General features: G+C 49.7%; 1 protein-coding gene across 1 annotated transcript in view; it reads right to left on the bottom strand.

Moving 5' to 3' along the window:
* Positions 1-225: 225 nt before the first annotated feature.
* Positions 226-18,985, bottom strand: part of CCDC30 (coiled-coil domain containing 30) — a 34,108-nt gene continuing 15,348 nt past the window's right edge. Inside the window, exons 9-24 of the mRNA XM_057386577.1 lie at positions 18,173-18,365; positions 14,487-14,579; positions 13,711-13,851; positions 12,225-12,362; positions 11,248-11,405; positions 9,711-9,951; positions 8,191-8,364; positions 7,338-7,547; positions 6,604-6,761; positions 6,036-6,183; positions 5,420-5,541; positions 3,835-3,976; positions 2,865-2,998; positions 2,483-2,594; positions 1,667-1,734; positions 226-1,082 (exon numbers count right to left, since the gene is read on the bottom strand). Of these exons, the coding sequence (XP_057242560.1) occupies positions 860-1,082; positions 1,667-1,734; positions 2,483-2,594; positions 2,865-2,998; positions 3,835-3,976; positions 5,420-5,541; positions 6,036-6,183; positions 6,604-6,761; positions 7,338-7,547; positions 8,191-8,364; positions 9,711-9,951; positions 11,248-11,405; positions 12,225-12,362; positions 13,711-13,851; positions 14,487-14,579; positions 18,173-18,365 (2,455 nt within the window). The 3' untranslated portion in view covers positions 226-859. The remainder of the gene's footprint in view (positions 1,083-1,666; positions 1,735-2,482; positions 2,595-2,864; positions 2,999-3,834; positions 3,977-5,419; positions 5,542-6,035; positions 6,184-6,603; positions 6,762-7,337; positions 7,548-8,190; positions 8,365-9,710; positions 9,952-11,247; positions 11,406-12,224; positions 12,363-13,710; positions 13,852-14,486; positions 14,580-18,172; positions 18,366-18,985) is intronic.

Genomic DNA, 18,985 nt, shown 5'->3' with positions numbered 1-18,985 from the left:
ATACCCTCTAAGGGAGAGCCGGGGTGCACAGGGAGAGGGGTCCAGAGCTCCCCAAAACACACAGGGAGAGCCCAGAAAGCATAGAAAGGCCCACAGGGATGTGCAGCCACACTCTATTCCTACCTGATCCATAGTTCTGATTCCACTGCTTCCCTCTTGGCATCCTCAGACCCCCTCCACTCCCTGTTCTGCTTGGCCTAATCCCTCCCACTCCCACCCCAGCATCYTCATCTCACCCTGTCCATTCCAGATGAATGTCCTTTCCTTCCCTGGATGCTCAGATCCCTCCCCTCTTCTGCCCCTATTTCATTTCCCTTTGCCCTTCCATCTCCCCTTCTCTTCTTTCTGATCCCTTTGCCCACCACATTTTGCCCCCAGAGCCTCTCTTTTCCCCCATCTTCCTTCCCTAACYATTCCCATCCTCTCCCCAGTGCTCAGATATCCCATTCACCTCTGCACAAAACAAAGGGAAGGCTGACAGCGTGGAAAAAAGGGAATAACAGTGTGTGGGCATGGATTGTGGGCACAGGGTGGAAGGGAACTGCTCCAAGTTTTATTTAAAAAATTTATAGATTTGTCCTGGACAGGGAATTAGGGTTGAGGGAAGATATTCTTCACCCCACCCCTCTTCCAYTGTACTGAGTTTATCTACAAATTCCAGCCTCCAATGGATCTGGGATCACACACACATTTACTGGTGGACAAGTAAAAAAAAATGTTGTGGATTCATTTAGTTGGAATATATCSCAGAAATGAAGAGGTCGGTCCATTTGGAAATTCTCTTTGCAGGCTCTGTCATCCCATGGGCCCAGGAGCCCAAATCCTACAGTCCAGGWAAGGCTGCAGCAACATTTGCAGCTCAGAAGTTCTCGGAGCCAAGGCTGTGGCTCTCGTCCTGCAGCAGTGAGGCCGTGGGGGCCGTGCTGTCCCCAGGAGAGGCCACGTTCAGGTACCCAATCTCCGAAGGCTGGGCAGGGGACAGGCAGAAGGAAGAGTCCTGGCTCTCAGCCTCTCCCTCAGGCTTCTTGTCCTGCAGGGCCTTCAGGGCGCCAAGGGGCTCTGGGAGATCTCGGGGTGGGAAGCTGGAAATAAATTTCCATTTTCTTTTATTCTGTGGAGTCTGGATGACCCTCACCCAACACCTCTGAGAAGCACAGAGTGATGTTGATGTTTCTCTCTTGGATCAAGGCTTCACTTCCTCCACTGGCCAAGGAAGGAACACCCTCAGCCAGCCCAGAACCTGCTCAAACCATCCTTCACTCCAACAGCTCCTGGAGCTGTGACCAAACCCCCCAAGATCCATTGCCAAAGCTGCAGGGTCCCTCTGCCTTCCCCTCATCTGGTTTGGCATGGATTGATACAGTGGAACACATCCCAGTGTGACGTGTGACACGGCTCTGGCAGCACTGAGGCTCCAAGTCTCACCACCTCTTGTATAAAGACTCCTCCAAAGACCCTGAGCACTAACATTCCTAAATCCCACAATGTTCAAAAAATATTCTGAAAGTTTGACTTCTCCATCCCATCAACTGACTGGTTTTAATGTCATTTTAATACCATTTCCCCTAAAATCTGACACAAAACACCCCTGAGAGGTGAAAGCACAGGTGGAGCAGCCAAAATGCTCAAGTGACCCCTCCCCAGCTCCTCCTCCCCCACACAGTACCTGGCACGAGAATGTGGCAACACCTTACTCTGTGGCTGGCGCTCAGAGCTGGGAAGGATCTTTGAGTCCTGGAAGGAGGAACAGAGACTTTGAAAGGAGGAGGTGCAGGTCAGACCCTGAATTTTAACAAATCCTGGTCTTCCAAGCCCACCCCCAGCTCCATTGAGAGTCCTACCCACCAACTCCAGCCCCATAGAAGTGCTAATCAGGGATTTATCCTTTAAGTGTGAATTTAAACTAAAAAAATCCAAACCAAGCCCCACCAAGGCCAGGGGAGCCCCAGCCCTTTGTCCCTCAACAGCTCATTTCCAACCTACCTGGGTTCTCTCCAAACTAAAAGTTCCAATAAACTCCTAAATCCACCTGGTTRATATGAAAACTCTTTGATTTCCTGGATTTTCTCCATTTCTCCTGCCAAAGTTCTTCATTAATGTGGCAAATACCTTCATTCATCTCAGGAATTATTGCTGGCCTGAGGGGTTTGGTTGGCAGGAGGAACATTCCCAGCCTCGTGCTCAGGGTTGGTTCTCTTTTTCTAGAGCCCACTTTACACAGGCTTTTAAACAGCTCTAAATAAGCCAAGTGAGATTCTTGTCCTTGTGGGAGGGGATCCCATGGGCACCAGCTCAGGGATGAGCAGGGGGTGAATGTTTGGAGCCTTTCAGCTCCTCACAAAGCCCCCCCCCCCACAGGTGTTGCCACCTACTCCATATGGGAGCCCCTTCCATCCCAAGGGATGGATCCAGCTCTTCCCCACTTCCTCAGATATCAYCTCCTGTGACCTTCCTGCTGATCCCAGCACTCCCAGGGTCTCACCTCYGTGTTGGAAGCAGGACTGCTTCTGGGAAGGCGCTGGGAGGTGGCCACATGRCCAGAGAGCTGGAGCTTGTCCTGCAGCCAGACATTCTCCTCCTCCAGGATCTTCCCTCTGGGCATGGCACAAGGCACAAGTTATTTTCCTTCCAGCCAGGCTCCGTTTTCAAACAGGAATTTTCTTTTCCAACCTCAGAGYGGTGGCCTTCCACAGCCTCCAGCTCAATGCTGAGGTCTTGGATGGGAAAAAGGGCCAAATACATCCCTAATTACAGACATGACAGGCACTGCCCTAATCCAATCCAGGCTTTCCTCTGGAATTCTTAAGAGGTACAAATCCAGGAAGAGGAAGGATCCCAGGGGATGGACATCAGTAGGGGCCTACCTGCTCTGCAGGGGGAGAATCCCAGACCGGAGGCTCCAAGAGGACTCCTGGTCTGATATTTTYTGGAGGAGCCGTCGTCTCTCCTGGAGTAATTTCTCATTCTCAGCAGTGATCTGGGCAATCAGCACCTTCCCCTGAGGGTGTTGGAGAAGGAAAGAACAACCAYCAGTTATTTTTGACTCTTCTCTGTCCTCTGCAAACCTCAGGGCTTTCCCAAGGAATCACCATCAAGGATGACAACTCCTAAAAGCTTGGAATCATTATCCCTGGATGTGCTCAAGAAYYGTGTGGATGTGGCATTTGGAGACATGATTTAGTCGTGGTGGGTGGATGGTTCGACCTGATGAAGATCCTTATCTTAAAGATCTTCTCCARTCTCAATGACTCTGCAATTCTGTACCCTGTTCAATATAGAATACCCCAAAAAGAGGCTCTGGCATCACTTCCCAGCAGGRATTGCTGAGACAAAGGAACATGGAGCTCAGGCAGTGTCAGGATTAGATCTGAGAATGTGGCTTCCCCCAAGGCCAGCCCTGAGCCAGGTATTTCCTTTTGGCTTTTTGTTCCTACAGATTGGTGCCTCTGCTCCCTCCCTGCAAGGAGGGAATTTGGACAAGGGCCTGGAATGCAGGACGAGGGGGAATGGCTCCCCACTGCCAGAGGGCAGGGTTRGATGGGATATTGGGAAAAAATTCTTCCCTGTGAGGTGGTGAGGCCCTGGCACAGGGTGGGTGCCCAGAGAAGCTGTGGCTGCCCCTGGATCCCTGAAAGTGTCCAAGACCAGGCTGGAGTGGGCTTGGAGCAACCTGGGATAGTGGAAGGTGTCCTTGCCCCTGGCAGGGGATGGGGTAAGATGGGCTGACAATGTCCCTTCCAACCCACAGCATTCCCTGAATCTGTAATTWCTTTGGAAGCAGRGATGYCCCTGCAGCCTTCCCTTGCYGGAGAAATCCTTGATGCWTCCTCTCACCTTTTCCACTTGGAGCTTTGACTCRCTGAGCTCATTTTCCAGCTGTTTTATCCTGCTGTCCCTCTGTTTCACCTCATGGATGAAGGTCTCCTTGGCCCTGCGGATCTTGTCCTTGTGCCGGAGCTGCATCTCGTTGTATTTCCTGGGAAAGCAGGGACAAACATCAGGCTGKGAAAGGCTCTTTTGCTCTGGGTCACCATCCAGGCAGGAATGTCCCAGGTTTATTCAGCCTCCTAAGTGCCCAAACTCAGAGTCTCAGCCATATCCTAGCTCCTTTTGCCTGCCCAGAATGAGCATATGGATGGACTAAACTCTTTCACAGGTCAGTTTGGGGGTGTTTTTGTGGAAATTTTAATTTTTAAGCATCAACCAAATGGAAATTGATAAGGGTCCTTTTGGACCCAAAGCGTTTTCAAAAGTGACTCCAAGCTTTACAAATACTTGTGCTCATCCCTCCCAKCTCTTTATAACACACAGGGTTATAAGGACACCAAAACTAGATAAGTTGGTTTTGTTGGTGGGGATGTGGGTGACTAAGGGAATGACTTCTGAATGAGAAGAAGATTYAGGAAAACCATCTAAGATTATCGAGTCCAACCATTCCTCCAGCACTGCCAGGGCCACTACTAACCCTGTCCCCAAACGCCATATCCACATACTGGTTGGAAAATTAAGAATACTAAACAGCAATGGACAGGCCAAGAAGAGTAGGAAGAGCCACTTCAGTGGGAGCTTCTTTGAGCTGGGACACTGGGGACAARTATTTGTCTCCTGACACTTCTGATTTTTGCACCTCCACTCTTGTCCATTTGRGCAAAGTTCTTGTTTATTTTTATCCAGTTAGGATAGAAGGGAAAATAACGCTAAAAAAAGAAGATAAATTTCTACTAGGTAAGAGATATTTGCCCATGTTTGCTCAAAATTCATGATAAAAAAAGCTACTCTGCCTCAAATTAACCAAAAGGGCTCTGGAGAGAAAGGAGCAGCTCCAGCGAGAGTCTACAGACACCAGACCCCAACCAAACCCAGATTGTCTCACTATGCTGCCTTCAGCTGTCAAGGAAGGCAGGAAGACTGGGAGAGCTGGAGGCTGGAGTTGGAGAAAACTCCAGGGARACCTTAGAGCCCTTTCCAGGAGTGTAAAAGGGACTTGGGACAAGGTCTGGAGTGCCAGGACAAGGGGGAATAGCTTCTCACTGCCCGAGGGCAGGGTTAGATGGAATATTGGAAAGGAATTCCTCCCTGTGAGGGTGGTGAGGCCCTGGTTCAGGGTGTCCAGAGAAGCTGTGGCTGCCCCATCCCTGGGACTGTCCAAGGCCAGGTTGGATGGGGCTTGGAGCAACCTGGGATAATGGAAGGTGTCCCTGCCCATGGCAGGGGGTGGAACAGGATGGGCTTTAAGGTCCCTTCCCACCCAAACCTGTCTGAAATTCTCTGACAGCAGACTTGAGGGGTTAGCTCACTGTATACAGGGCTGGTGGATTTAGTGTTAAAAGCCTGAACATTGGACAGGAAAGGCCACACCATGACACATCCAGTACCAAGCCCAGAAGGGGCCATTTCTGGGCAGGTTTTTGGGCATTACCTGACATAGAGATCCTTCTGGTTCAGGAGTCGTACACCTTCCTCATACAGGGCTTTGTTCTCCTCCTTCAGCAGMACCAACTGCTCCGAGAGCTTCTGGTTCTCCTTCTGGCAGTGCACATGCTGSAAAAGGACAATACTTAACTTGTGGGTGTGGCCCCAGCTAGAGGGGTCCCTGTGCTTCCTGTCTGCCTGGTCTCCAAAGCTTCTCCCTCATCAATCCCAGTGGTTCCCACTACTGCCAATCCATCCATCCTGCCCCCCAAACCACTCCCTCCTCTGCCTAACAAGGAGCAGTGGAGATTTTGGTGCAGAGAGACGCAATGAACCCTCCCAGACAACAGACTCTGCCTTTTCCAACAAAAAACTCCAGGCTCTGCAAGGCAAAGGGAAGGAAGAAACCACCAGGCTTTCCTGTGCCCTCAGAGATGCATCCCAAGAAACCAACTGGAAATTGCTTTTCTTCCAGCTGCTTCTCTTCCAGCTCCTGTTGAAATCAGTGGGCTCTGCAAGGGCTCAGCCCCTGGTCAGATGTTCTTGATTCCAGCAGCTCCCAGGAGCAGATTCCAGCCCATGATGTTCCTTGAAGGATGAGGAACCCCCTCAGTGTCACTCACCTCACCAGTGTCTGGCTTCTTCTCATCCTCCAGGACATGCAGGGTCTTGGCCTGGAGCTCCACGTGCATCTTGGTCAGCGACGCCTCCGTCTCCTGGGAATGACGGAGCTGCTGCCKCAGCTCCTCCACCTGCTGCTCCAGGAGCCTCCTGCAAACACGGTGCAGTGACAGTGAGAGCTAGAGGGGCATGTGCCACCTGCCCCCAAAGTGTCTGCCTGTCACCCAAAGTACCCCTCCTCCTGCCCTGGCTGACACAGAGGGGACAAAGGAATCAGCACATSCYGGTTGTCCCCAAGTCCCAGTGGCAKGGGAAAGGGGGGATGATRTACTGTGATCAWTCCCAGYRGCACAGGGCTGGMAGGGGAGGCCATGGCCCTTCCAAGGCAGATGAAGCCTCCAACAATCATCTAGATCTCAGGAAGGGGCAGTCCCTGGAGAATTCCAGGGACAAGACAGATCCAGAGGGGAGACAGGAGAGCAAAGCAGTGCTTTGGGTTTCTTTGAACCCTCCCAGGTCAGCCAGGAGCTGTTGGAGGTTCCTGGGGCTGGCCCTACATAGCACAGGGACCTTTTCAGCTGCTCCTCATGAAGTTCCTTCTGCACTCGAGCTTCATTTTCCCGAGCTTCCTTCAGCTCCTCTTCCAGCAGCTTCTTGTCAGAAACACGGGCCTCTGCCAGCAGCAGCTGGTGCTGGGAATCCTTTAACTTCTGCTGGAGCTTTGAGATCTTGGATTAAAATGGACATGGATTAAACTTTCTGAATGTACAGGCCAGTGTCTGAATCACATCCCTCTGATCCTTCAGTGTTTGAGGCACAGGAAGGAAAGATTTCCTTGATTTTACTCCAAGTCCATCAAAAGCAAAATCTTTGGAATGGCTACCAGATTTTGTATCAAACACTATGTCATGAATTCACAGCAATTCTTTTTTGACCCAGTTTGATCCTGCACACTTCAAAAGAGAATCCAGTGATTTCAGAAGGAGCATGGCAGAATCAGTGCCAAGGAAAACATATGGTTTTGGAATTTTCCAGCCAGTAAACAGTAGGAAATCTCAGCAAGAACAGGATTGGGGTTCCCTGTGCCTGCAAGCCCTACCATCTGTATTTCAGAGATATTGGGTTATTAGACGTGGCTTCTACTGCCTTCATTATACTCTCACTAATAACAGGCTTTTTTTCCTACAATATTTGGTTGAGGGATCACAAAAAGGAATTTGGGGAAGCAATTCACAAGCCGYTTCTGTTTGTTTCCTGCACTAGAGCTGCACAAAACTGCCAAACACACCCCAGCTCACACTSACCTTCTTTTGTGCTTCTCCTGCTCTGGATTTCTCCTGGGCCAGCTTCTCCTGGAGGCTGCTCCGGAGCTTGTCAGCCTGGGAGCACTCGGAGAGCTCCCGTTCCAGCTCTTTGACCTTCTGCTGGCTCCTCTCCCACTGCACTGAGAGGGAGGAACACGTTTCTGTGGTGTCTGAGAGTTTGGCCCGGGCCTGCTTCAGCTCAGCTTTGACCTGACATCCCAAAGAAAAAAAGAAGATTTATACTTCAGCATTAATCAGCTGGAATGGCTTGGCTAGGAAAGGAGAACAGGAGTCCAGAATGAGAAAAAGAGAAATCACAGAGGAAGTAAAGTTTATGTTTAAATTAAATGTTTTATTTGGAAGCAGTGAAATTTGTCACAGAATCCCAGAACAGTTTGGGTAGGAAGGGACTTTAAGGATCACCTGGTTCCATCCCCTGCCATGGGCAGKGACACCTTCCCCTATCCCAGGTTGATCCAAGCCTCATCCAACCTGGCCTGGAGTATATCCATGGATGGGGTAGTCACAGCTTCTTTGGGCAGCCCGTGCCAGGGCCTTACCACCCTAACAGCCAACAATTCGTTCCCAATATCCCATCTAACCCTGTCCTCTGGCAGTGAGAAGCCATTCCCCCTTGTCCAAGCACTCCATCCCTTGTCCCCAGTCCATCTCTAACTCTCCTGGAGCCCCTTCAGGCCATAGAAGGGGCTCTGATATCTCCCTGGAGCCTTCTCTTCTCCAGGTGAACACCCCCAGCTCTCCCAGCCTGGCTCCAGAAGAGCTCCAGCCCTCATGGCCACAATTCCCATGGAGCTGAGGCAGAGCACACTGGAGAACCCAGCTCTGTCCCTACCTTGGTGCATTCCTGCTGAAGCAGCAGATTTTGCCTCTGGAGGTCAGCATTCTTCTCCCTTTCGTACCTGAGCTCCCTCTCAGCGGAGCTGCACAAGTTCTGCACCCGCCGCAGGTCCTGGCGCAGCTGCTGCAGTTTCTCCTCCTGCTGCTGGAACCTCTGCTCAGACAGACCCTGCAGAAACAGCACAATTGACACACAAATTAACTTTAAGGAAGGATAAAGGTGATTAAGGAAGGCAGAAATAAGTGGGATTTAAGGGCATTTGGGCAGGAACATAGGTAAAGCCTGGAATTTCTGTCCCTACATCATATCCTGCTCCATTCCCTGCCCCTGCAGGGCTTTAAGAGCCATGTGGATGTGGCACCTGTGTGCATGGTTTGTGGTGAATATGCCATGCTGAGTTAATAGTTTGACTTATTGATCTTAGAGGGCTTTTCCAAGCTCAATGATTCYATGATTCTCTCCATCCCCTCAGAGAAGCCAATACAAGTCCTGAGGCTGAGGGAGAAGAGGTGATAACCTGGATGAGTGAACAAATCCCTGTTAAAAAAAAGCCTGTCCAACCAAAACAAAACCACCAAGTCACTCTGGTACCAGAGCCTCACTCAGGCAGGAGTGACACATCCAGCCCAGCTCCCAGAGTGATCAGGAACAGGAACAAAGTGAATCCTGGCAGCAGGGTAAGAACACAGCAGGACAAAGCCTGGACACTGTGAGGTGTCACCAATGGTCTGTGATGGCTCTTGGGAGGTAACTGAGCTCCTTGGTTCACCCACCTCCCTGGCACACACACCAAAAGCTCTGCTTGGGTTGTACCAAGCCCTTCTTCCCAGCATCACTTCCAGACATCTCTGGATCTGCATTCCACTTTGTGTCTTCACTCTCTGCTCTTTGGACCAGATGGAATTCACTGAAGACCAAATTTGCCTTCTCAGAAAACTTCTCAAGCTGGGAAAAGTCTTGATCCATCACTGTGGGGTCTGGCAGTGTCATTTGTCCTGGAGGTCCATTGGCTTCATTGGTTTTGTGGTGTTTTCCCCCTTTCTATCAGGATCCCTTCCCACATCCACTGCATTTCTTGTGTCTTGCTCTGCTCCACCTGGATAGATTTGATGCTTCTTGGATACAACTGGACTCGGATCCTCTACTTCCCACTCCCACCCTGGCCATACAGACCACTCTGTCCTCTCTTCTCTCCCAAATCCTTGCACAGAAGCTGAGCTCCTCCTCAGTATCCACATTCTGAGTTCTTCCATCACTTCGTCCTCATTTGGCAGGGACATCTGCTTTTCCCTTTCTCTTTCAGCTCACAAGTTGAGACAGGTGAGTAAATTCCATTTAAATCACTAATTTCTGCACTTAGTTCCCCTCACATCCAAAAGCACAACCCAAGGAAATGAACACATCTCTAATTCCCAAGCATTGGTCACACCACAGGACCGGCTTCCAGCCCACTTTAATGAAGTTTTGACACTCAATGACAAAAAGCAGGGTGCAGATGGCAAAGCTGTCCATACCTGTTTAAGGCTCCCCTCTAAACAGCCTGCTGAGCTCTGCCATGGGAGAAACCTGTCCTCCCTCTGCTCCAAGCCTGGGATCATCCTCCTCGTGTCTCTGCTGGGGCCCTGCTCCTGGGCACTCYGGATGTCACATTTCAGCTGGGCAATTTCTTCCAGCAACATCTGTTTCTCTTCMTTGCTCTCTTTGAGCTGCTTTTCCAGCTCCTCCTTCTTCTTGTTGCTCTCTAGTAATTCAGAGCTTGAAGGAGAAATAGCAAAGGAGAGAGATAACTACATATATCTGAGGGAAAACACCCTTAAAGGGGAAAAACTTGGGAAATCAGAATCCAGTGGAATGGTCAAGCGCCTTGAGAGGCTACAAAAGGGATTAAAKCCAGGGTGCAGCACTTCTGGGCAAGGGTCAGTCTCCTTAGGACACTTCCCACAAAACCACGTGTGTCCAAAGGCTGAGCTCTCCCTGGGAGGAGGTTACAGGCTGGCTAATGAACCCTCACAAAAGCACAAGAGCTGCTCTGGGCTCAAAGTCACGGGGAAGCACTGCAATAGGGCTCAGGTGTCCCAGTCCAGATGTCTGATTTATTCTCATCCATTCTCACGCCATCTTCTCCATCCAAACTCAAAGCAGTGGCTGCTCCACCCCTGGAAGGGTTCAAGGCAAGGTTAGACWGGGCTTGGAAYAACCTGGGATAGTGGAAGGTGKMYCYKKCCMWKGSMRGGGGKKGRAWKGGRWKGGSYTTWARRWYCCYTYYKSCCCMAAAWWRKTTKKKRWTYYKKKKMYTSKRTGTYCWKKMWSTSSMRSMRSYKGYMCAGGCTGKMMWSRCYRKMMYWRYMAKYSYTRWAARWGYYWRWRRAKSYKGYRSWTGKGGMACWTGGGKWMRKGGKKKASRKGKSRWYAKRGSAWTWGWKGRAYTSWWKGAYYTKRWRRKSTTKKAGSRKYYTRMMWGMYTSMATGATTCCTTAGCAGCTCCCTACCTGCCTTCTCCTGGTTGTAYTTTATCCCTGTACCAGTAAGCCAGRACCATAACTAACCATAWTGGATTTAATCCAAGCTTTTMTKTACTAAGGAGAGCCTGAGACCATATGCTTCAGCTCCAAATTTGTCCTGATCTACTCAAAAARGGGAGTSRGACCAACACCTGCTGACACCTCCCMTCCAAGGATGCCCAAATTCCAAACCTCCAGTGGGACCAGGACCACCAGGTGCTGCAGCAGTGAGCTYTGAGGAGCCCAAACCCACAACATGAGCTTTTTGGGACCCTCTTAGTCCAACTCCAAGGGAAGAATCCTCCTCCCTAGTGACAGCACCCATTTAGGCTGCTCAGAATCTGGAAGAGCTGCAGATAAAAAGGTTTTAATCCTGGCTGATCCTGATGGCACTGAGGGAATTCACCAAAATCAGAGACACTGACCCAAGGACAGTGGGAAKCTGCCCATTTCTGCAAGGAGTATGCCCCACGGGGAGCTGGAAAAGACTCAAAAATTAAGTCAGCAAAGACAAGGAGCAGAAAATACCACAGGCTTTGTTAAGATTTACCAGAGYAGTTTTTGTTCTTCCTTCAGGTTTTTGATCTGTTCTTCCAAAAACACTACTTTAGTCATCTGTTCCTCATAGGTCTTTCCATCTGCACAGGGATCTTCCTGTTTCTGCTCCACTTTGGGACTCTGTTCTCTGTCTTGCAGGATTTCAGAGGCCTGTAAGATCAGAAAACACCACAAATTTGATTTCCTTTGATCTGATGGAAATCTTTTGAGAAGTACAGGGCAATCTAGGGACTCCAGCAAGACATGGCTTGTGATTCTGTGSCTAAATTATTGCAGTTCTTCCCCCTCAAAGACATGTGCAAGTCCTTTTTCCTGCAYGGGAAGTAGCTGTGTGTAAACTACTAACAAGCCACAGTTCTTTATTTGATTTCATCCTACTGTGGCCTAKCTGCAGCTCTCAGGGTTTACAGCATGTGCCAAAGCTCTTTACAAATGCAGCAACTCTTGGCAAACCAGGAGGAGCACAAGGTTTGGATTCAGGTGGCTCTCACAGAGGTGCTCCAACTCCACCCCAAACACCTCTCTAGGGATGGCTTGMTTCTCCACTCCCAATGGCACCTAACCCTGTAACACCAGCTAACAGCACAGCCTGAACCTGAGACTTGAGRAAAAGATGGCAAGACAATAAAAGGGGCAGGAAAGCAGGAATGCATCACGATAGAGGAACTCCCAGGCTGGATCACAACTGGAGTATGCCCAGTGTCAGATCTGCTGCTCAGCAGTGAAGGACCCAAATCCTTCAGGCACAAACACCATTATCCTCACTAAACACCAACAGCAACTTTGATTCCTAAAGCTTTTTAATCAACAGCCATTCTTGAGCTTTCAGTTCCAGGTATTTCCTGGTTTTACAATTCCAGGTCATCTTATCTACACCAGGACAAATTTGATCAGATTTGAGCAACACACCCCAGCCACTCCTGTCTGCATCAGGTGCCACAACAACTGGGAATTCTCTCCATGTCTCACCTTTGGATCTAAAAAAGCACCATCTTTGTATAGCTTCTCATGGGATACATCCACAAGATCCCTGCTAGCTGATGTTCTTTGGAGACTTGGGAAGGTGTTTTTATGGCTTGTGAGCTCCAAGTGAGTGTCAGGCAACCCCTGGAGAGGAAATAACAGAGTCAGTGGATGAAACACACCCCAAGGACAAGCTCAGAAAAATATTTCTCCCCTCAGATGTCCAAAAACCTCTTAAAAACAAAAAGAGATTTCCAGATGACAGAACCCAATGATTTCGTGCCAATCTTGTTTCCAGTACTGYTGGGAAATGATTCATTGCAATACAGCTGCTCCATCCAGAGGGAATGAGCCCACGTAGGAGACCAGGAATCCCACCAAACACATTCAAAGGTCTCTATGCTAAAAGTGGTTCCAGTCTAACACAAGGCTCTGTATTCCATCTCTTCTTGATATCTTTGATGGGAAAACAGTCCCTCCTTCAAGGAGAACACTAGCCAGTGGGTGGCTGAATTCCAACCAGACTTCAGGGATGGATGATTTGGATTCAAAGGTCTTTGGATCATGAGTAAGCTGAACAGTTGGGAGGCAAGGGTTAAAAACAGACACCTCCCATTTTTCCCACCATCTCCCATATCAGACAATTCCTTTCCACGTATATATTGATAGTCTGATCTAGCCTCTTCCTCCCAGCCAGGCTCAGTTTTCATCCCGAGCTTTGATCCCGAGTTTCAATGTGGATTTGTTGCAGCACGACCCCTGGCCTCTAGATGCCACTGTTACTCCAGAAGAGCCCAAATCTAGGACTTTCATGGATTTTCACTTGGATTCAAGGGAGTGACACGACTCACAAACTGATCTAAGKCCTCTCAGAGTGCTAAAAGAAGGGGATTTGTCATGGCTGTGACCCCCACTGCCGTCTCCCTCAGGTCCCTTTGCCCAGACGTGCTAATCTAAATTTTTACTCTTATTTTCAGCAATTGCCCGAGCAGCCCTTGGAAAATTTTGCTGGCACCACTCCCTCCCTCCTCTATGGCCCAGTTGGAATGCAAAAGCTCCAGCAACACACCCAGCAGAGAAACCCCCAGGAGTTTAGCACCTAAATTGGTTCAAGCCAAGTGTGCTGAAGTTCTTGGGGAATCCCACCACTGCTGGAAYCCCAGCAGGAGGTTCATGTTCTTCTGGGGTGTCCTGATACTTGTAATTAATACCTAATTCTGAAAACTCCCACTCTGCCCTCTGGAGAATCAGGGTTGGACTTACTGATTTGGGTTAGATTCACTGAAAGAAAAAGTAAATTCTGGAGTTTGAGACKGTGACATGAGAACAGCTGGATTGAAAATCCTCTGCCAAATGTTTGAAAGTGGCTGGGCCGGAGAAAGGCACCAAGAGATGCCAAGCAAAGAGCTTGGAAGGCACCTGGGGATGTCTCCTGGAGCATCCAAAGGCAGCTGGATCCTGCAGGGAGTCCCACCACAAGGGCTGGACATACCTGATCACCCAGAACCACCTTCTCAGGCTTCAGATCTTCCCGCAGCAGCTCAAGYTCAGATGCCAGCTGTTTCCTCCGTTCTCTTCTCTCTCCCAGCTGACTTCCCAACTTGTCTATTGTTTCCTGACAGCTTTCCAACATCTGCAATAAGAAATGTTAAGAGTCATTTCCAAAATGTTGACTCCACACAAACAGAAGCAGATTGTTGGAAATGTGTCTTCTAGGAAACAAGGAGAGGAGAAAGAAGGTACTCAAATGTTTCCAGTGGAATTCCTACACCTCTTATCCAGGGCTGACAGAACCTCCACTGACCCAAAATACTTTGGGAAGCTCCTCTCCCACCTTTGTCTGACAGACACCAGGSAGATCCAATTGTTGGGCTGGCAAGGAACAAATGGACAGGAAAACTAATCCAGAACCTAATGCAAATCAGTTTTAATTGTACTTACACACCCCTTAGTTTCACTAAACCCCTAACAAGAATGGAGCACCTTCACACAGGTTAAAACTTCTCCCTCATGGGGAGACAACCAACTCCTCCACTGGCAGAGCTGAAGGCAACACAACTTCCTAAGGGGAGAGGAGCTYTCATGGAGATCACATTGGCTGCTTTCCTCCAAAAATCCATCCATCTGCATGAGCCGAGGGGCTACAAATSCTCAGGAGATGGTGACAAAGAGAATCCCCAGGACAGGGTCACTTCAGATGCTCATTTAAGATGCTCATTTAAAACATTTCTAAACAGAATAGTTCATTTCCCAAGRAGAAGCTCTCACCTCCTGCATCTCCTGAGCTCCAGATGCCACCTGCTCATTCCCATTCTCACTTCTGTTCTTCTGCCCAAGCAACTCTGTTTCCAAACTGGTGATCTGAACATGAGCAAACCCTGAGTTAAAACCAAACCAGGACTCACAACTAAATGTACAAGTGCTCCTAGAGTGCTCCTTGTGCTGCTGTTACAGGGTATGCCCCACGTTGGGAGCAAGGAAGAGGAGGAGACATGCACAGCCAGCTCCAGCTCATCCCTAATCCTGCTGCTTCCGAGGAGGAAGGAGCCATCAGGAGTCAAGCCAGAAAAAGGTGGAATTCTGCTCCACAAAAAGAGTGAAATAACCCARGCACATGGTGAAAACTCAAAGCTTCCACACATTGTGATGGTTCCTCTGACAGAGAGGATCCTGAGACATCTCATTTTAGATACTTGGATCATCRCTGTTCCCTATGCTTGGAGTGTTGATCTCATCCACACAGATATTCAATCTAGTCCATCAGAACTCATCCTGACCCCTTCACTGCCCATCAGGAGTCATCAGTCCCTCCAGAAAGACTCCAAGGACTTGGGATTTGGGACAGCAAAGCTCTGAGCTATGTGACCACTGACCTCTGCTCCTCCTGGCACCTCCTGGCAGGTGGGAGTTTGTCTGGACAAAGTCTCACTCTGCATTTGGATCACCACCCCAAGGGTATCTGCCCTGGGGGAAAGATTATTGGTCCTGAAGTTCCAAAGGGCTCAAAGGAGCTCAGAGCAGCCCAGCTAAGGATTCATCCCAAAGGAGCAGCTCAGCTTCTCGTTCCCTTTAGGGATCCCACAGACCCTTTTCCAAAATCTGAGTCTTGCCAGCAGGAGCCTGGGTGGCTTTCCTTTCACACCTTGGGCTTGAAATCCAGTTTGGGCTTATTTCTAAACCCCAGGCTGGTCTGTCCAGCTGTCCAATCTTAGCTCTCCCAGAATGAGCTGGGACACTAGAGGGAGATGAAATCCAGCTCCACAGAATCCCAGACTGGTTTGAGTTAGAAGAGACCTCAAAGCCCAYCCWKTTCCACCCCCTGCCATGGGCAGGGACACCTGCTATCCCAGGTTGTTCCAAGACCCATCCAACCTGGCCTTGGACACTTCCAAGGGTGAAGCAGCCACAGTGTCWCTGGGCAACCTGTGCCAGGGCCTCACCACCCTCAGAGGGAACAATTTCTTCCKCATATGTAATCCCAAAGCCAAAGAAGTACCAAGTCCCTGCCAATCCCAGCCCATTTCCAAAGCAGAACTTCAAAGCCCTTGAGCTTTGCTCTCCCTGATGAGTTCCAGGCACCAGCTAGGTTTGCTGGAGTTCCCAGCAGGGAATGGTCTCCAGAACACAGGAAACCTGCTGCAACACTGCTTTTTAAAACAAAGACATGATCTAGCCAACCTGTTAGCAGGTATTAAAAGTGGGGTGAAACACCCAGGCCTCTCACAGGAGAGCTAAAGGACAACCCCTCTCACATGACTGGATGATAATTTGGGGTTCAGCAACACTTTGGAGCCCCAAAAGGGATCTCAAATGCAAAACACACCTCCCCTCCTCATCCCCAGCCAGCCTTTGGTCCGAGGTTGATACCCAGCAATGCATTTCTTTATTCTCCCTCCAAGCTATTAACTTTTAAGCACTTAATTTGTGCTCCCAATCCTGTGCCAGCAGTAGAACAATCCTCACTCTGTATCCTGTTCTCCTGGTTCTGAGTCACAGCCTGACCAGTCAAGGCTTCTGCAGCTGTGCCACGACAGAGARCCCTCCCAAATCCTTTCCAGCCGGGGCAAGGCTGGCAAACACCCAGCAGCACTGCCCTCCCCAGACTTCAGCCCCTTTCCTCCTCATCTCCAGGGTTCTCAAAGCCCCTTGGGAATGCAGGAGATAGCTCAGCAACCTCCAGCTGAGTGGACCTRTCCAAGGGTTAACCCACCTCCTCATCCATGCCATCTCTCCTCCGTGACCTCCATGACTCCTCCTGCATCCCTCAAAATGSCTCTTTTTCAGCTGCAGTAGCTGCCAAGCTTCTGCAGCCAAAATGCCTCACATCTCTTTGGCTCCCGAGTGCAGTGTTCCCAGGGGTCTGTGTGACAATCCATGGAGCAAAGCAGGGATTTGTGCAAACTGAAAATGCATTGTGTTTGATTTGTGGAGGGCTGTGTTTGCTCTGCTCCAAGGGGGAATAGTTTGGTATGAGCTGAACAAGCCCAAGGTTAAACCAAAATACTGCCATGGTGGACAGACCCTTTTCCATCCCATCCCAGAGCCAGCCCGTGGCACCTCCAAGACAGGAGACAGACACAGTGCCACTGACACCATCATTAAGGTATTTGAACCTGCCTTCAGCCTGTGTTTAGATGTTTTTCCAGAGGCTATTAATAAGGAATTCCTCATCTCTGCCTTTGAACAATCCAGCCTGGAGATGTGTATCCACATGAGATACGCTGGCACCATCTCCTACACCATGTTCTAACCCAACATCAGGTGTTAGGACACATCATTCCTGACTGAAAACCTGGGGGGGCCTAAAACCTCACCTCAGAAATCCCATAGAGACATCTGGACTGATGCAGCTGCCAGTTCAGGGAGGATGGATCAATCAGTCCCACTGCAAAGAGCATGTCCAGCACAGACAGAGGGCAGAGGGTCCCAGCAAGGAAGAGCTCCTGGCCAGGCAGCAGAATTTCAGCCCATGGGAAGGACCTCCTCAGCCAGCCTTTGTGGGGACAATCCCACCTACCCCCCTGTCCAGACCAAAGTCTGTTTTCCTCTGTWCTCTCTGGCTGTAAATTCCCCCGCTGCTCTCTCTGTAAGGGATCAGGTACCCTGGCAGACACAGAATGTTTCTTTGGGAAGTAGTGCCAACCCAGTCTATACTGCCAGTGCTCCTCACAGAGCTACTCCAGAGGGATGGAGAGTCCCTTCTGAAAACTGAGGCTGAAAACCACCTGGCAAAGGCAGCATCAGCCTGAGAGGCTTCACCCACAACTTAATCCTTGCTTAGAAAATGAAGGTGGCCCTGAAGGTGCTCAAGGAGGCCCTTACCATTGCCATGGCTCTGGAAAATCAGACATCCAATGAGGTGCTTCACATCTGTGATTTCCCCAAGGTTACAATTTGTCATACAATTTTGTCACATGCAGATAGCAAAGACTTTTTTTCCACCTTCTGAAGTCAAAGCATGATTTGAGGGGACTCATCCTATTAACATAGGAATTGTTCCCTGTGAGGATGCTGAGGCCCTGGCACAAGTTTCCCAGAGAAGCTGWGGCTGCCCCATTCCTGGAAATGTCCAAGGCCAGGTTGGATGGGTCTTGGAACAACATGAGATAGCAGAAGGGCCCCGGCCCATGGCAGGGGGTGGAACTGGATGGGCTTCAAGGTCCCTCCCCAGTCAAACCAGGCTGGGATTCTGTGAGGGAGAACAGGAGCTGGAAAAGGCAATGCTGCCATAATGCTGGGAATCTGCACTTCCAACCAAGTGTCATTTACTCCCTGCTGGGATTTTTTCCTTCCCCTCTCTCCTGAACTGGCAAGTTTTTCTGGCTGTATTTCTTTCCAAACTAAACACAGCAGGGTGCAGGGCCAGGTAAAAAGTAATTTTTTTTTTCCAATCAAAGAGAAAAGCAGCCATGATAAAAGAAACCCAAACCTTGTCTCTCCCATTCCTTACTCACTTTSTGGTGCAGTCCCTCCACCTCGCTCTGCAGCTGTTCCTTTTCTTGCTTGATTTGGATCTGGGTCTCTCCCAGAATTGATTCCAGCTCCTCATTGCGCTCAACCAAACCCTCGTGTTCCTGCTCCAGTTTTTGCAGCTTGTGGAGAAGCTGGGAATTCCTGCCCTCAATGTTTTCCATGGCTTCCAGGCACCTGCACAAAAACCAGCATCACTAAGGCTGGAACTGCATCCCACCAGCAGAGARAAGCCGAGGTTTTCCTCACACTCTCCTGCTGATTTCCAGTCTCACAACCAGCATGGCCTGTGCCTGTCTTTATTTAGATGGGCCCTAGGGGTGATGGGATCTACACAAGGAATGATGAAGGCTTGGGCAGGAAACAGGTCAGGCACAAGGCTGCCAGCAGGAGAGAGGCAACAGCAAATTCAGCTGCTTGAGGTGGAGAACAGGCTTGGAAATCTGAAGGAAAAAGAGCCAGAGGGATGGGATGAGCCCCCCTTTCCTCCTGAACCTGCCAGAAGAGGTGCAGCACTCCTGAGCAGGTATTGGGAGAASAAAGCTTTGAATTCCCTTAGAAATCCCTGTTTACATATTTAAGGTTGAAAGCCAGATATTCCAATGCACTCCTGGAGAGCAACRAAATCCAGAGAAAACTTCCCAGCACCAAAACAGGTTTAAAATCAACATTTTTGTCTGCAGAGAGCCCCAAAAGTCCAACTCTCTTCTTTTAGGAAAGCAACAAACTGGAGGAAGTGTCAGCATTTAACTGAAGGAAGAGCATTCCAGAACCTTCCTGATTCCAGAACCTTCAAG

The sequence above is a fragment of the Malurus melanocephalus genome, unplaced genomic scaffold (genome assembly GCF_030028575.1).
Source record: "Malurus melanocephalus ecotype Western Australia unplaced genomic scaffold, MMel_1.1 scaffold_999, whole genome shotgun sequence".
Taxonomy (NCBI): Eukaryota; Metazoa; Chordata; class Aves; order Passeriformes; family Maluridae; genus Malurus; species Malurus melanocephalus.
This window is presented reverse-complemented; position numbering and strand designations above follow the sequence as displayed.